The sequence below is a fragment of the Lepidochelys olivacea genome, assembly GCF_965140295.1.
Source record: "Lepidochelys olivacea isolate rLepOli2 genome assembly, chromosome: 14".
In the NCBI taxonomy this organism is placed as follows: Eukaryota; Metazoa; Chordata; order Testudines; family Cheloniidae; genus Lepidochelys; species Lepidochelys olivacea.
The window spans coordinates 42086666-42104018 of record NC_140424.1 but is presented as its reverse complement, the minus strand read 5'-3'; the positions used below and the strand labels follow the sequence as shown (position 1 = coordinate 42104018).

The 17353-nt window shown below is 60.2% G+C and overlaps 1 protein-coding gene across 5 annotated transcripts; it reads right to left on the bottom strand.

Moving 5' to 3' along the window:
• ABCF1 (ATP binding cassette subfamily F member 1) lies at positions 1-17073 on the bottom strand. 5 transcript variants are annotated; one of them, XM_084646939.1, is made up of 28 exons: positions 16916-17073; positions 15044-15090; positions 14438-14524; positions 14116-14251; positions 13414-13451; positions 12961-13065; positions 12271-12345; positions 11819-11884; positions 11459-11548; positions 10904-10975; positions 10528-10623; positions 10014-10109; positions 9513-9635; positions 8663-8763; positions 8450-8535; positions 8101-8240; positions 7682-7830; positions 7256-7339; positions 6405-6529; positions 5486-5598; positions 4380-4551; positions 3747-3821; positions 3084-3154; positions 2796-2828; positions 2212-2380; positions 1772-1836; positions 1110-1182; positions 1-583 (listed from the first exon to the last, which is right to left on the bottom strand). In XM_084646939.1, the coding sequence occupies exons 1-28, from the start codon at positions 16998-17000 to the stop codon at positions 417-419; spliced, it is 2739 nt and encodes a 912-aa protein (XP_084503065.1). In that variant the 5' UTR covers positions 17001-17073; the 3' UTR covers positions 1-416. The 5 variants fall into 5 exon arrangements, with proteins under 5 accessions (XP_084503065.1, XP_084503066.1, XP_084503068.1 ...); XM_084646940.1 differs by having other exon boundaries at positions 11819-11881; XM_084646942.1 differs by lacking the exon at positions 10904-10975.
• Between the last annotated feature and the right edge of the window lie 280 nt (positions 17074-17353).

The window sequence follows — 17353 nt, the reverse complement described above, 5'->3', positions numbered from 1 at the left end:
TTCCTGACTTCCTGTTTTAATTGAATCCTGTCAAACGGAAGGGGAACAAGGCTCGAAGCATCCTCGGAGCAGCTGGGGGGGTGAGAAGAGTCCAGCAATGGCACAGTCCCCTCCCCACCTGGCCCAGAATAGACCATTCCAATACAAACTCCCCCCCACCCCCACCCTTCATATAAATAACCAGTGGCCCTTCCCAGAAAGGAAGGGGGGTTGCAAAAAAACACTCCCACCTTCACAGGTTTAGCCCCACTTCCATCTCTTTAGCCCCACCCCCAAAGCCAAGCCCCACCCCATCATTGTAGCCACGCCTCCTCTGCTATCCAGCTGCACAAAAGTCCTGCTGCAAAGGGGCAAGCGGGTGAATGGAGAGTCCATCATGGGAGGGGGGAGGAGCTTCAGGAGGCCCCACCCCCACCTCACTCGCGGGGCCGGTTGATGATGACCTCGCCCAGGGCCTCCAGCACCTCGCGCTTGTAGTCGTCGAAGTCGCCGTCAATCTGCTCAACGCTCTGCTCCTCCACCACCCACAGCTGGCAATTGGTCTCTGTGATCAGGCGGGCGTCGTGGCTCACAATGATGACGGCTGCAGGGCGGGGCAGGGGGAAGGTTAGAGGGGATCCCCCATTCCAAGGGGTGGGGGATACCCTCACACATATGCCCCCCCCCCGGTCTGTGGGATGGTATCGCCCACGAAATGCATGCTGGGTAGTTTGTGCAGGCTCTTTTGTGGGGCAGTGTCACTCGGTGAGGGGCATTATAGGAAGTGGTATTTATCCCTAAATAACCAACCTCCTCCCCTTGGAAGAGACCAGTGGGGCCCTTCCCACCCCACCCCAGCCCTGGACCAGACCCTTCTGGCCCAGAATTCCCTGCACCCCACCCTTGGGCCAGACCAATGGGCCGTTCCAGCCTGGAATTCTCCCTCCCCCACCTAGCACCAATGGGCCCTTCAGGCCCAGAATTCCCTCCCCACCAGCCCAATGGACCATTCCAACCCAGAATGCCCTCCCCCTGGACCAAACTAATGGGCTGTTCCAGGCTGGAATTCCCTCCCCACCAGGCCAATGGGCCCAGCCAGCCTGGTCCAAGTGCCCGGTGGTGTCACTCACCCCCTTTGTACTCATTGATGGCATCAGCCAGGGCGTCGATGGACTCGATGTCCAGGTTATTGGTAGGTTCGTCCTGGGGAAGAGACAATGGGCTGAGACGGCGAAGGGGCAGATCCCAGGGAGAACCCAAGAGTCCTGGCTCCACCCTGCTCTAACCCACTGGACCCCACACCCCACCCAGAGCCGGGGATAGAACCCAGGAGTCCTGACTCCCAGCAGCCCCCTGCTCTAACCCACTGGACCCCACACCCCACCCAGAGCCGGGGATAGAACCCAGGAGTCCTGACTCCCAGCAGCCCCCTGCTCTAACCCACTGGACCCCACACCCCTCCCAGAGCCGGGGATAGAACCCAGGAGTCCTGACTCCCAGCAGCCCCCTGCTCTAACCCACTGGACCCCACACCCCTCCCAGAGCCGGGGATAGAACCCAGGAGTCCTGACTCCCAGCAGCCCCCTGCTCTAACCCACTGGACCCCACACCCCTGCCGGGGATAGAACCCGGGAGTCCTGGCCGCCAGCACCCCCCTGGTCTAACCCACACCCCTCCCAGAGCCGGGGATAGAACCCAGGAGTCCTGGCTGCCAGCCCCGCCCCCCGTGCTAACCCACTGGGCCTGGTGCTCTCCGGGGCCCTGTCCCACCCCTCGCCCCAGAGACACTCACCAGAATGAGGACGTCGGGCTCCCTGCAGGCCAGCTCGGCAAACACCACGCGAGCCTTCTGGCCTCCTGGGGAGAAGGGAGAGTGGGGCGGGGTGAGGGATGAGACAGGGGAGCCCCCTCCCCACTTGTCTGCATCATCCCCCACCCTGGACAGCCAAGCCCTTCCCACCTCCAACCTAAGCTGCCGGGTGCCCTCCCCCATCCCGAGCCCCCCACCTCTCCTGGTTGCCCAGACCCCCGGCCCTCTCCCCTCCCGCAACATAAGTCCCACCCCCAACCCCCACCTCCCCTGGGTGCCCCCCTCCCTTCTCCAGACCCTGCCACTTACTCTGTATACTCAACCCCAAGCCTTCCCTAGACCCCCCTCCAAGGCCTTCCCCAGAAGCTCACCCCCCACCCCAGCCCAGCTCCGCCCCCTCCCTGAGGCCCCGCCCCCAGTACCAGAGAGCTTGCAGATCTGGATGGTGTGGGCGTGGCTCTCGAGGCCGAAGCGCCCCAGGCACTTGCGGGCGTCCTGGTAGGGCAGGTTGAAGTTGCGCTGCAAGTACTCGGTCGCCGTCTCCTGCATGTTCAGCTGGTCGGCGTATTGCTGGTTAAAGAAGCCGATTTTCTACGGGGAGGAGAGAAAGGGGCGGAGTCGCCACCCAAAGCACCGCCCCCGTGCTGCCCGTTCCCCCTCCCCGTCACACCCCCTGCTCTGCTGGTGCCCCTCCATTGCATCCTGCAGCGCCCTGCTAGCCCAGCCCTGGGCTCCCCCCGCCCAACTCTGCCAGAGCCCCCCCCCGATACCAACCTGCAGCGCCCCGCTATCCAAGTCCTGGGTGCACCCCAGCTTTGCCAGTGCCCCTAATGGGCAGCCCCCCTATTATCCCAGCCCTGGACTCCAATCCCCCTGCTAGCCCAGCCCTGGGCTGCTCCCCACCTCTGCAGGTGCCCCCCTGTCCTGATTCGCAGTCCTCTGCTATCCCAGCCACGGGCTCCCCTACCCCCACAAACCTCAGAATCTGGGTCCCGTCATTACTTACTAGTCTGTGGTTTTTCCTCATCTCCCCTCTTGTCTGAAAGGAGAACAGAAAGGGATTCATGGTTACTACTTTCCTCTGCCCTCTAGTGTGTTAACAGCACACAAAAACCCCTCGCCCAGTGCTGATGCAGCCACCTCTGGGGTGGGGCAGCCAGGGAAGAGCTGTACAGCAGTTTAAGACAGGAGGGAAGGGGAATCCTGTCCCCAGTTGAAGACACACAGAGGCAGAACAGAACTGGATGAGTTTGGGTTGAGTCTGGATTAGGGGGTTCCGGGAGAGGCCCCTTACCGGCGTGAGCTTCCCCGTCAGCAACAGCAGCAGTGTGCTCTTCCCTACGCCGTTCGGCCCCACGATGCAGACTGAGGGGTGGAGAGAGAGCAGCCATCAGTGACTCAACCAGGCCAGGAGAGCGATGGGTTAGCACGACTGTGTGTGTGTTGGGGGGGGTTGTCATTGTTGGGTCTCTCGAGGGTGCTACGATGGCCGCTTTGTTAACGTCAGATCTCTCGGGGATGCTACAAGGTCTGCACGAGCTGGTTTGTTATTGTAAGGTCATTCAGGCATGCTAACATGTTATTGTAGGGTCTCTTGAGGTAGCTAGGGGGTGGCACAGGCTGGTTTGTTATTGTAAGGTCTCTCGGAGGTGCTGGGGGGTTGCGCAGGCTGTTACTGTAGGGTCTTTCCTGGGGCTAAACAGTCCAATTCATTGTCGTAGGGCTGTGGACGGGAGGGTTTGTTATTATAGGGTCTCTCAGGAGCGCTGCGGCTGCACCAACTAGTTCATCATGATCGAGTTACTGGATGAGTTTATTATAGGGTCTCGCCCATAGGTACAGCCTGCACATCCCGGTTTGTAGGGTCTCTGGGGATGCAGGCAGAGGGAGTTTTGGGGCTGTGCACATGTAAGTTTGTTATTGTAGGGTCTCTCATAATCACCAGCTGGTAACTTACTTCTAGACTCCATGTCGATCCCAAAATCCAGACTCTTGAACAGCAGCTGCTGTCCCTCGTAGCCAAACACAACACCTGCGGAGAAGGGACGGGGAGGAGGGTGAGGGGTGCGAGCGCACAACTGCTGGACAGCAGCTCCTGGGGGACCTGCCCACAATGCACCATTCAGCTCTGGGGCCCATGGGAAACCGGGGTCGGAAAGAAAACTCCTCAGCATCCTGTATCCCCAGGGAATGAAAAGGGGGCACTCACCAAGCGCTGAAATGCAGCCACCTCTGGGGTGGGGCGGCTGGGGAGCCGCATAGTGACGCTGCACAGGGATCACTCACCCGGCGCTGAAATGCAGCCACCTCTGGGGTGGGGCGGCTGGAGAACAGCCGCACCACGAAGTCACCCAACAGTTTGGGGCAGGAAACGAAGGGGAATCCGGTGTCCAATTGTGGCCACAGGGTGGGAGACGTCTGGGAGGCAGAATGGACATGGGTTGGGGGGTGGATTTGGCCAGGACAGCAGGGGAGTGTTAATAAGCACCACAGCACCCCCTGGCGTCATGCTGGGGCATTGGGGTCAGCACTAACTGCGACGGGAGAGTGCCCCTGCGGAGGCCCCCCTACACGCTGCATGGGGACATACCGTGCAGGCCCAGAATCGGGGGGCTGAGTGACGGCGGGTTGGGGAAGGTGAATTTCACCGTGTACTCCCTGGGCCTCTTCAGCAGCTCAGGGGCCTCGTTAGCCTCTTCATCCAGGTTCTTCTTGCGGCATTTCTGCTGCTTTCGCGTCAGGGCCTCTTTGGTTTGCTTCTCCTGGAGACGAACAGAGCAACAGACCAATGAGCCCATCTCGCCCCGTATCCCGCCTCCTCCCTGTCCGTCCCCCGTGCCCCCCACCCCGATCAAACCCATGCGCCCATCTAGTCCGGTATCCCGCCTCCTCCCTGTCCCTCCGGATCAAACCCATGCGCCCATCTAGCCCAGTATCCCGCCTCCTCCCTGTCCCCCCGGATCAAACCCATGCGCCCATCTAGCCCGGTATCCCGCCTCCTCCCTGTCCCCCCGGATCAAACCCATGCGCCCATCTAGCCCGGTATCCCGCCTCCTCCCTGTCCCCCCGGATCAAACCCATGCGCCCATCTAGCCCGGTATCCCGCCTCCTCCCTGTCCCCCCGGATCAAACCCATGCGCCCATCTAGCCCGGTATCCCGCCTCCTCCCTGTCCCCCCGGATCAAACCCATGCACCCATCTAGCCCGGTATCCCGCCTCCTCCCTGTCCCCCCGGATCAAACCCATGCACCCATCTAGCCTCATATCATGCCCCCCCTGGATCAGACCCATGGGCCCATCTAATCCAGCTCCTCAGATCAGGAGGCCCATCTAGCTTGGTACCCCCGTAGCTCCAGACTCCAAGGAAGTACAATCCTCCACACTGTACCTTAGGGGGCAGTACAGTCCCATGAAAAGGAAGGGATCATTTTCATGTGACACCCAGCTGGGGCTCAGCTGCCACTGCTCAATGTGAGGGGTGAGCATTAACCCAATTTGTTGTTGGGAAAGAGATTGTTAATTCAGTAAAATCTTGCATCAGTGAGTTCCCTGGGTCAACAGGGTGGGGACAAATTCAAGGTAGGAAAGAGCTGGATTGAAGCCAGTGGCCTCCTAGAGGGGAAAGGCCCCATATCCTGTTCCCCAACCCCTAAACCAGCCAGTCCTCCTGCCCTGGGGCTGGATCTCTGGACTCACCGCCTGTTTTGTCGACTTCCCGCCAGCCTTGAGGTCTTTCAGTTTCTTCTCCTGTTTCTCGTACTGTTTGAGCAGCTCTTTCTGCTTCTGCTGGTACATCTTCTTGAAGGTCACTGTGGCAGAGAGGAGGGTGAGGGATTGTGGTTAGGGCGCTGTACTGGGATTTGGAGGGGGCGGGGGAGAGGGCAGAAAATCCGGGTTTGACTTCCCACTCGGCCACCAAAGCTCTCTGTGCAGAGACAGGGAAATGCCATTTTCCCTTCCCTGCCCCGCTTCCTGCCTGGGGAATCGAACCTGGGACCCTCTGTATGTAAACAAAATGATCTCGACTCCTAGAGCTAGAGGATGAGGCCTGTGGAGGAAGCTCACTATTCAGGCTGGTCAAAAATTTCCTATCAAAACTTTTTTTGGGAAAAAAAACGGGGTTGTCAGCCAAAGGAAAATTTGGGGTTCTCACATGCCCCGGCGGCACCTCATGGGACTTGTAGTTCAGACACCTCATGCACTCACTGTCTGCTCTGGGCTAAGCTCCCGGGCTGGACTACATCTCCCATGAAGTACCATGACACAGGGCTCCCATAATGCAATTTGGCAGCTCAGTGGAAGAGGTGCATCATGGGAAAGTTTGGCCAAGGAGCTCAGTCCATAGGGAAGAATGGGGGCATGGGGCAACTGAACTACAACTCCCATGATGCACCCTCAACCCACAAAACCTACCCGTGGCGGGAGACCTAGGGGCAAACCAGCCTCCAGCTGGGCTGAAGTCTCTGGGTGACCCAACCCCCTCCTTAACCCCCACCCCTGGCAGATCAGTCTCTGCAATTGCCCCATCTGCTTCCCCCTGTCCCCCTTCATGTAGTTCCCCTACCTCCTCTTCCTCCCCCTCACTGTACTTGCCCTAGATGCCCCCCCAACTCACTGTAGTTGCCCCGGTAGTAGAAGAGTTTTTGCATGTCCAAGTGGATGATGTCGGTGCAGACGTCGTCCAGGAAGCCCTGGTCGTGGGAGACGATAAGGAGAGTTTTCTTCCACATCTGCAGGTAGCTGGGGAGGTGAATGGGGGACAGACAGAGGAGAATTAGACAGAAGGACGGACCCTGATCTGTGGCTAGGAGGGGCACCCAGCCAAGGGGGAGGGGACAGAGCTAGAACACCCAACGTACACCCCACGGTGGGATGGACGGCAGCCTCACTCAGCCCAGCAGTGGGGGTGGGGTGGGGGGAGAGATTTTCTAATGGGAGTTCTCTCCTCTGACTCCCCTGCCCACACACACACACACACAGGGCCCCATGCACCCTCCCTGTAGCCCCACCGGGGGGGATCTCAGCCAGTCCAAGTCCTGGCCCCCTGCTGAGACCCCTGCCCCATAGGGAAAACCCCCAGAGCCCAAACCCTGCCCCTTATTCAAACCCCGGCCCTGACTCCCAGAATCCAAATGCTGCCCTCTCCCCAAGAGGGGAGTTTCCTGCCATCCCCCAATCCTGATCATCCCCCGCCCCAATAGGAAATCCCTCCCCCCAACACAGTTTATACCTCACCCAACTCCTGCCCCCATCTACATCTGACAGCCAGCAAGACCCCTCATCCCACCACGAGGGGCTGAGCAGAACCCCCCACCCTGAGTCCCAGTTGTGTGGCATTCCTGGGGTCCACCCCCGTTCAGTCGCTGCTCGCTGAATGGGCTCCACCCCCAGAGGTGGCAGCTGCTGATCCGAGCCGGGGGGCCCCTAGCACCGATGGAAAGGGTTTCTCCAGGGCTAGGCACTCACTTGTTGAGCCAGATGACGGCGTTGAGATCCAGGTGGTTGGTGGGTTCGTCCAGCATCAGCAGCGTTGGCTCCATGAACAAGGCCCTGAAGGAGACGTGGGGGGGGAGGGTGAGCGGTGCCCCCTAGTGGAGTCTTACGGGACTGCCCCAGGGTGAGGGGGACTGGCCCTATCAGGGTGGGCAGGGAACAGGACATGGGGCCTTTCCCCTCTAGGGGGCCCCGGTTCCAGATTGGATCGTTCCCATCTGGATGTAACGAGCTATCAGGTCTCAGCCCAGCCCACAGCAGGGCAGTGCCCCAGTGTGTGTGGGCGGTGTGTGACGCCCCCCCTCCGCCAACCGATCTCCTGCATGGACTCACCCAGGTCACGACATGTGGGATCACAGGCCCATTACGCTGCCCCTCTTCAGCTCCCGCCAGCCTCACCTGGCCAGAGACACCCTCATGCGCCAGCCACCCGAGAACTTCTTGGTCTGCCGGTTCTGCATCTCAGGGTTGAAGCCCAGACCAGCCAGGATGCGTCGGGCTTTGGCCTCCGCCGCGGCCGCCCCCGTGGCCCGGAGCTCCTCGTACACCTGCAGAGGGGGAGACAGGCGGGTTCACCAGGAAGCCTTCGCCTCCTCCATTTCTCCCCTCCCCAGACCCCTCGACTGCCCCATGCTTCACCCCCTTGCCCACTCTCTGCTCCCTGACACTACTACAACCCTCCTTCATCCTCTGTGCTCCCCCACCCTGCTCCCCTCTCCCCAGCAGCTGCAATGGTATAAAAACCTGTATACAGTGGCATAGCCCCCCCACTCCCCCAGCTATCTCCCTTCCCCCACCTTCCCCACACCCCCCAGTACCTTTTCCAGCTGCTCAGCCACGCTGTCGTCCCCTTTCTCCAGCAGAGCCTGCAGCCGCTTCTCCTCCGCCAGCAGCTTCAGCCGCTTGGTGTCGGCCTTGAGCACCGCCTGGACTGCGGGGGTCTCATCTGCTATCACCTCTGAGGGGTGGGACGACAACACACACACACACACTCAGTGAGTGCAAGGTTCCCCGCTCTAACCACTAGCCCCTCTCCCCTCCCAGAGCCAGGGATAGAACCCAGGAGTCCTGGCTCCCAGCACCCCTGCCCTAACCACTAGGCATTGCTCCCCTCCCAGAGCTAGGGATAGAACCCAGGCGTCCTGGCTCCCCCCAGGACCCCCTTACCTTGCTCACACAGCAGCACGTCAATGTTAGGGGGGATGCTCAGGGCCCGGTTTGCGATGTGCTTCAGCAAGGTGGTTTTGCCCTTCCTACAAAGGAAGAGGGAAAGAAAGGGTTAAGCGGGGAGGGATGAAACAAAGGGGAGGCTGCAGCACAGCCCCCCCTAGTGTGGCACAGGGGTAGCCCTGACCGCAAGGGATCCATCCATGTACCTACCCATTGGGTCCCACCAGACCATACCGGCGCCCAGCCACGATGTACAGGTCTGCGTTGACAAAGAGCTCCTTGCCGTGAGCGGAGATGCTGAATTTCTCCAGCTGCAACCGCACGAGAGAGCTATCAGGACAAGATGGTACGACCCTCCCCCCTGCCAGATGTGCCAAATGGTATGACCCATCATTGGGGGGTCCCCCCTAAGAAGACCCCTGCCATCTCATGGTATGACCCTCCCCCCACCCAATGGTCCTCACAACCATCTCTTGGTACAACCCATTTCCTCTCCCATATAATTGTGCAACCCACCCTTCAGACGGCATAACCCACTCCCCGCAATCCCAGATAATAGGACCTACTCCCTCTCCCATGTAACTGTGCCACCCACTGTATATCCTTGTCAGATGGTACAACCCACTCGATGTCCTCTGCCGCCACCATCACCAATGGCCCCACCATCTCATGGTACAACCTGCTCCCCCTGCACACCCCCATCAGGTGGTGTGACCCACTCCTATCCCCCTCTTACCACATGGTTCAGCTCAGTCTCCCACCCAACCCCTGAGCATGGCACAACCCAGACCCACCAATGGAAAGAAGGGAGGGGATTAACCCTTTCCGTACTGCTGCTGGTCCTCCTTGTAGTGGGAACTACCAACTCCATCAACATGGCGGGGAAGGAGAGGGAAAAGAAGGGGTGGAATTATGGGACATTAACCCCTCCCACGCAGCTGCTGAAGGGAAGAAAAGGGAAGGCAGTACAGCGGGAAACACCAACTGCTGACCAAATGTGGGGTGGGGCTGGGGGGGGAAAAGAAGACATTCCAAATAAATCCGGGGGTGGGGGAGGTACCTTGATGTCGGAGGCATTCTCCAGCATGGCCTGGCGCGAGGACATCTCTGCCTGTGACACCGAGAAGTCGTTCGCCGCCGCGTTGGCCGCCTTCAGCGTTGCCACCTGCCGCTCAAACTCCAGCTGTGGGAGAGCCAGAGGTGATGCTCCGGCCAAGGGACCCTCTCTTCTCCTCCCCGCCAGTACCCAGCCTGCCTGGGGGCCATCATGCCCAGCTAGGTTGAGGCCCCAGTGGGGAAGCTATCATGCCAGGACTCACTCTGGGGGTGGGATCCCACAGAATGGATCCACATGAGTTAACAGCCTCTCCTCCCCACCGCAAGCAATTCCTATGATGCTTCAGTACCAACTGGATGGCTGCAAAGGATTCTGGGAACACAGACATGTGAACAAAAAGTATGGCTATAGACAGCTGGGAGCCGCCCCACTGGAGGGGAGGTGCTCACGACCCACGAGTGGGAGGAGGAGCCTGTTTGGCAGAAGCTCCCACCCAGAGCTCACCTGCTTCTTAAGCTTCTTTCTCTCTTTCTTGCTGAGATGAGCATAGGGGTCGTCGTCCTTCTTCTCCCCCTCATCCTCCTCATCCTCCTCTGACTGCTGTATCGACCATAGGAGGCAGGTTACCAATAACACCTTCCGCCCACAGCCAAAGATAGAACCCAAGAGTCCAGGTGCCCAGCATCCTCACAACCACTAGACCCCATTCCCCTCCTAGAGCCAGGGATAGAACCCAGGAGTCCTGGGTCCAAGCCCCACAGCTTCATCCCCTTCTGATATGCCTCAGCCCTGCTTCTGAAGGGATCCCCTTCCAGGGGGCTGAGGGGAGGTTGGCTCTGTGGCCGTTCACCCTGGGCCTCTCTGCTGAGGTTGCCCGTGCGGGATTGGGGGCCAGCTGGATGCTGGAAAATGAGCCGAGAACCCACCAAGTTGTCTCACACCTGAGGCAGCGCAGTGAATGCGGTTCGGTTTGAACAGAGCAAACCCACCCCCACGGCCAAGAGAAGGACTGTCTTACTGGCTCGCTGCCTCGCTTGGGCTTCTCCTTGCTCTTCTCTGGCTCCTCGTCTTCCTCCAACTCCTCCTCCTCGGACTCCAAAGCAGCAAATTTATTCTGCAGCAGAACAGAAGCCAGCTCATCCAACCACCATGAGCAGGGACCGCTCTCCCAGCACCAAAATGCAGGCAGCTCTGGGATGGGCAGCTGGGTACCAGCCACACAGCAGTATTGCACAGAGACTCTTTGCACAGCATAGCGCCCCCGAGAGCCACACTGGGACATTGGGGCCAGCACTGGCAGTGAGAGGAGAACGCTCCCTGAGCCCACTCCCTGGTCCCTGCAGTACAGCGCCCCCTAGTGTCCACCAGTAGCAGGGACCCCCATAAACACTCACGTGGGCTGGTTGATTCTTTTTTCCTTTTGTTTTTTTCCCGGCTTCACCAGACCCTGTCTGTTTATTCACAGTCTGGAAGGAGGAGTGCGAACGAGTTCAGGACACTCAGCTAACCCCGTATCCTGCCCCCCTTTTCTCCTCGGGACCCCAGATCACCCCAATAGGCTCAAACTGCCTGGTATCACACCTCTCTGCCCGGATCAGATGAAAGGGCCCATCCAGCCTGGTATGCTGGCCTCCCCTTGCACTGCACCACATCAGACTGATGGAGCCAATTCTGGAGTATTCACTGGAAGCCACCCCCCATAATGCTAGTTGGGCCATTCTGCCTGATGGGGATAGAAACCAGGAGTCCTGATTCCCAACCCCAGCTGTTCTAACCACTAGACCCCACTCCCGTCCCAGAGCTGGGAATAGAACCCAGTCCCCCCGGCTCTAACCCACTAGACCCCCATTCTGCTCCCAGAACCAGGGATGGAACCCAGGCGTCATGACCCTCAGCCTCTCCTGCTCTGACCCACTAGACGCCACACGACCAGCACTCCTCTTGCCCACCTTGCTTGCTTTGCCTTTGGGTTTGGATTCCTCTTCACTCTCCTCCTCTTCCTCACTCTGGGCCAGAACAGCAAAGGCTGATCCCCCTCCCTGGGAGCCATGGGAGAAACAAGAGCATTTAGAGACAGCAGGGTTGGATTAAGTCAATAACCTCAGTTCCTAACACCAGATACACCTTGTGCAGCATAATGCCCCCTAGTGCAGCGATGGGGCACTGGGGCCAGCACTAGCTGCGAGGGGACAGCGCCCCCTACGGAGCCCCCACCCTGCTCCCTGCAGCACAGCGCCCCCTAGTGCAGCCCTGGGGCACTGGTTTCCACATGCCAATCCCGCTGAATCTTGGAAACGCCTGCTTCGCACCTGCTGCCTCCCTTTGGTCTTCTCGTTTTTCCTGCTCTTCCTCTTTTTATCGTCCTCTTCTTCCTGCTGAGAGCACAGAGCAAATCCTGCCCCGGTGAGACGCGGCGTCTCTGACTGTACCTGACCCAGCCCAGCATCCCTGCCCCACTGCCCCGATTAGACCCCTGGCCAGCGGAGCCAAAACTCATAATGCAGCTGGTTGGCTAAGCTATTCTGCCACATGGGACTCCTAGCCCCTCACGCCGCTTTAATCCACTGGACTGCACTCCCCTCCCAGAGCTGGGGAGAGAACCCAGGAGTCCTGGCTCCCAGCCCCCACTGCTCCCCACTCCCCTCCCGGAGCTGGGGATAGAACCCAGGAGTCTTGGCTCCAATCCATGCCAGACCCAGCCATGACTGTCCCGGTTAAGACAAATGGGAACCACCCAACACGGGGGCAATGGGAGACTGACCTGTTTTCCCTTTGGCTTGTTGTCCTTTGTCAACTTCTTCCCTGGCTGCTTCTCCTCTTCGTCATCAGGTGGGGCCTGCAGGGGGCAACATGTCAGCCCCACAACTCAGCACTGGAAGAGTTAACCCACCCCCAGGGCAGGAGCGACCCCCACAGTCTAATCCCTGGACTCCGGCCAGGCATGGTACGGAACATCTCTAGCACAGGGAGCTCCCGGAGCCTCCCTTGGGAGGGAGGGGATGATCCCCCAGGCTATTGGGATTTCCTTGTTCTCCAATAGATCTGGGAACCCAGGAGTTCTGCCTTCCAGCGTCCCTGCTTAACTACTAGGCCCCACTCCCCCAAGAGCTGGGGATAGAACCCAGGAGTCTGGTCCCCGACCCCTGAACCTCTGCCCCATCCAACCGCCCCCTGACTGCCCCCTGGGACCCCCTATTTGCCGCCGCGTGCGTGCACTGCTGCTGCCCCCTTACCACGCCACTCAGAGCTGCAGGAGCTCGCAGCCCCGCTGCCTGTGTGGCAGTGTGATTGTGGGGGAGGGCGGACAACAGGGGAGGGGCTGAGGGTAGCCTCCCCAGCCAGGAGCTCAGGGGCCAGGCAGGACAATCCCGTGGGCCGTAGTTTGCCCACCTCTGCACTAGAAGATGACCCCACGCCCTCTTTGTGCTAGATTTCGTCCGAGTGAGCTAACCTTGTTGATCTTGTTCTTGTTGAGTTTGGCAGGTCTTGGAGTCTCTTCTTCCTCCTCTTCTTCCTCACTCTGCTCCTGGCTCAGGGCGGCAAACACATTCCCTCCCTAGGGGAAGGTAAAGCCAAGGTCGTTAGCAAAGAGTGGCCATCTCCTCTCTCCCACCACCAGAGCCCCCCCCCCAGAAACCCAGGGCAGGATCACCCCTCTACAACCTATTCCTCAAGTAGATGTCCCATCAGGTCCCAGCTCAACTGGGGCAGGACTGTCCCCAACAACCCGTTCCCCAGCGCAGGACCCTGCACAGTCCGAGTCTAGACAGCAACCCCAAGCCCTAGGGCTCCTTCCAGCCCACCCCCAGTTACAGCCCATTCCCTTGTGTAGGGCACCTTGCGGCCCAAGTCTAGAGACCTCTCCTGAGCCCTATGGCTCCTTCCAGCCTAGAGTTTCACTCACCTTCTTCTTCTTGCCACCTTTGGTGATGGGAACGGTCGCTGGAAAGGAAACGAGAGAAGGACTTTAGGGATTGATGGAATGGAGACACCACCACTCCCCGCATGGGGAGCTAGCCCCATAGAGCTCTCGGTCCTCCAGCACCTTGGGAGATCTGGGATGGGAGGGAGAGGGCTTCCTGGTGGGTTGTCATCCTCTAGCTCCCTGCTGATGCACGTGGGGCTGGACTCTCCTGCCGCAGGGGTAGGGGCTGGAGTGAAGGGGCTAGTGTAATGGGGCGGGGGCTAGGAAAAGGCAGGCCATGGAGAACAGAGGCCCGTGCTTCCCATCCCATGTGTTGTAACCCTGCCCCCGCTAGGGGGTAGACCTCAGGAGGGATTGGAGAGGACCCCCCTCCAGGCTCGATGGTGGGATGTCACCGCTTTTTATACCCCGGAGATGGCAAAACAGCCACGGTCTAACTGCCCCCCTGCACCAGGCATTACCCACCCCCTCTCACACCAAAAACGACCACCATATTCCAGGGCGTGGAACTGTGGTAAGCTGAGCTCCTGCCAGCTGTCCAGATTAGTTACTTGGGCGGTATGAAACCCAGGAATACTGACCTCCGGGTCCCACCCCTGCCCTGAAAGTTAGCCCTCACTCCCTTACCAGACCTGGGAATGGAACCCAGGAATCCTGGCCCCCAGCCTCATCCTGTCTTACCTTCCTCATCCTCATCGCTGCCTGGAGCTGACAGCTTCTTCAGTTTCTCAATCAGCTGGTGCTCTTCCTCATCCTCCTCTACCTCCTTCTTCTTCTTGTCTTTCTTCTTCTCTCGTTTCTTTTTCTGTTGTTGAAGCTGGGGTGGGGGAGACAGATGAGGCGTGTGTGTGTGTGGGGGTCATATCTCCCATGCACACAGCCCATGAGAACCAGGGGTGGGGGTGCCCTGGTTAAGCAGGGCATCCCTTTCTAGCAGCATACTTATTGTAGGTCCTACAACAACCCCCAGCAGCCCCCCGGGGGAGTTCTTTTAGCTGCTCACCTGTTGCTGCTGCTGCTGCTCCTTCTCTTTAATGACAGCCTGCTGCTCACTGACTTGTTTTTCCTCCACGGCCAGCTCCTCAAAGAACTGGGGAGGGCAGAAGGGATAGTTTAAATCTCTGCTTCCCACCCCCAGGAGTCTCCCTGCCCCTCGTGGTGAGGGAAGGGCACTCCAGCTGGCAACCATTCCCTGTTTCACTCACGCCCCCCCGCAATGGGAGATTGCACTGTGCTCTAGCAAATCCAGCCACCTTCCTTTGCATGTCCCCTAGCAGTGAGCTGCTTTCCCCCATTTTTAGTACTGACAAACCCCAGCTGAGATCATGACCAGGTGCTGCCCAGACACACAGGGAGAGACAGTCCTTGCTCCAGTTAAGATCAGGGCCCTGTCGTGCCAGGCGCTGCCCAGTCTGAACTGAAAGACAGTCCAGATATATGGTGGGAGAAAATATTAAGGTGTAGAGAGAAGCGATTTAACTCAAGTCACACAGCAGGGCGGGCGTAGAACCAAGGTCTCCTGAGTTACAGCCCAATACCCTTCCCACTAGGTCCCTGTACCAAAGCTCACACCTCCCCCAGCATGGCCCGGCTCAGTCCCCCTTCTTACCGACTTCTTAGTCTTTTTGTCCTTCTTGCCTTTCTTCACCACTTTGTCTGAAACAAGTCAAGAGATGAATCCAGGCAGGTGGGAGAGAATCCAGAAGTCCTAGTTACCTACTCCTCCGCTCTAATCCATTAGACCCCACTCCCATCCCTGAGCTGGGAATAGAACCCAGGAGTCCTGGTTCCCAGCCCTCTCTACCCACAGCCACTCCCTCCACTGCCCAGGCCCAGCTGGGTCCCACCTGGGGCAGTTCTTGTGGGCAGATGGATGGGCACAATTTGTCCTCCACCCCACCTTAGTCCAGATCAGCCCTGGCTGAGCCCGGTTCATCCCATTGCTCCCTCCTTCTGAGCCTGGTTCACTCCAGTGTCACACCAGGCTCAGACCCAACCCCCCCACACTCCATCCCAATCCAACCCCCCTCCCCCCATCCCAATCCAACTCCCCTCCCCCCAAATAATCCAGCTTCGGTTCCAGCCCTGCTTCTCCCCATCTAGCCGAGCCCCAGGACTCCCCCTCCCCTCCCACCAATCTCTTCCCCATTAACCTCCTTTCCGCTTCCCCCACATCAGCCAAATTAGGGTCCAGCCCCTTCTCCCCCACTTTGGCCCAATTCAGTCCCTCATCTTTTATTCTGCTCCAGCCCAGCCCCCCCGGCCAGGTTCTAACCCGCCCCACACGCTTCAGTCCCATCCAGTACTGTTGTCCCCCCCCCTACAGCCAGTCCCCCCCAGTTCTCAGTCTCCCCCCGGGGCCCAGTCCCCCCCAGTTCTCTGTGCCCCCTCGCCCAACCACCCTCTGTCCAAATCCTACCCAGCCCTGTCTGTGTACCCCCCAGTTCTCAGTCTCCCCCCCAGCCCAATCCCCCCCCCCAGTTCTCAGTCTCCCCCCCAGCCCAATCCCCCCCCCAGTTCTCAGTCTCCCCCCCAGCCCAATCCCCCCCCCAGTTCTCAGTCTCCCCCCCAGCCCAATCCCCCCCCCCAGTTCTCAGTCTCCCCCCCAGCCCAATCCCCCCCCCCAGTTCTCAGTCTCCCCCCCAGCCCAATCCCCCCCCCCAGTTCTCAGTCTCCCCCCCAGCCCAATCCCCCCCCCCAGTTCTCAGTCTCCCCCCCAGCCCAATCCCCCCCCCCAGTTCTCAGTCTCCCCCCCAGCCCAATCCCCCCCCCCAGTTCTCAGTCTCCCCCCCAGCCCAATCCCCCCCCCCAGTTCTCAGTCTCCCCCCCAGCCCAATCCCCCCCCCCAGTTCTCAGTCTCCCCCCCAGCCCAATCCCCCCCCCCAGTTCTCAGTCTCCCCCCAGCCCAATCCCCCCCCCCAGTTCTCAGTCTCCCCCCCAGCCCAATCCCCCCCCCCAGTTCTCAGTCTCCCCCCCAGCCCAATCCCCCCCCCCAGTTCTCAGTCTCCCCCCCAGCCCAATCCCCCCCCCCAGTTCTCAGTCTCCCCCCCAGCCCAATCCCCCCCCCAGTTCTCAGTCTCCCCCCCAGCCCAATCCCCCCCCCAGTTCTCAGTCTCCCCCCCAGCCCAATCCCCCCCCCAGTTCTCAGTCTCCCCCCCAGCCCAATCCCCCCCCCAGTTCTCAGTCTCCCCCCCAGCCCAATCCCCCCCCCCAGTTCTCAGTCTCCCCCCCAGCCCAATCCCCCCCCCCAGTTCTCAGTCTCCCCCCCAGCCCAATCCCCCCCCCCAGTTCTCAGTCTCCCCCCCGGGCCCAGTCCCCCCCAGTTCTCTGTGCACCCCCGCCCAAACACCCTCTGTCCAAATCCCACCCAGCCCTGTCTGTGTACCCCCCTTCTCTGCCCCCCCGGGCCCAGTCCCCCCAGTTCTCTGTCCCCCACCCAGGTCCAACCACCCCCTACCCCGATCCCACCCGGCCCGCTCACCTGTGGCCTCCCCGACCTTCTGCTCCCCATCCCCGATCCACTCTTCCTGCGGCGGCCGCGGCGGCTGCTTCCCCGCCTTCGGCATGGCCGGTCACCGCGCCCAGCGCTCACATGCAGCCCCGGCCAGCAGCCGGGAAACCTTACCCCTGCGCCTGCGCGGGGAGGCCCAGCCTGACCATCGAGTGCCGGAAGCGCCCAGCCCAGAGTGGCTTCCATGGAGCGCCCAGAGAGTCGCGGAGCAGTAGAGACGCCCTGTCGTGTGGCTAGACAAGCCCCTTCACCCCGATGACGTGGTTCAGTCCTCCATGGAAGTGGGGGTACTGATTCGGGGCAGGGAGTCCTGCTCTCCAAGCCAGGCCCAGCCTGGGGGGGGGGTCACTCCCTGCCCCCCCAAAGGCAGCGGGCAGCTCCTAGTGCAGGTGGCAGCCCAAAGCCCCA

Excerpts from the sequence above, each read along its gene's own strand:
- ABCF1 (XM_084646939.1), bottom strand. The coding sequence starts at position 17,000 with ATGCCGAAGGCGGGGAAGCAGCCGCCGCGGCCGCCGCAGGAAGAGTGG. Across the intron at positions 8,764-9,512 it reads AGAATGCCTCCGACATCAAG|CTGGAGAAATTCAGCATCTC; the intron begins GTACCTCCCCCA and ends GTGCGGTTGCAG. Across the intron at positions 8,241-8,449 it reads CGTGCTGCTGTGTGAGCAAG|AGGTGATAGCAGATGAGACC; the intron begins GTAAGGGGGTCC and ends CCCACCCCTCAG.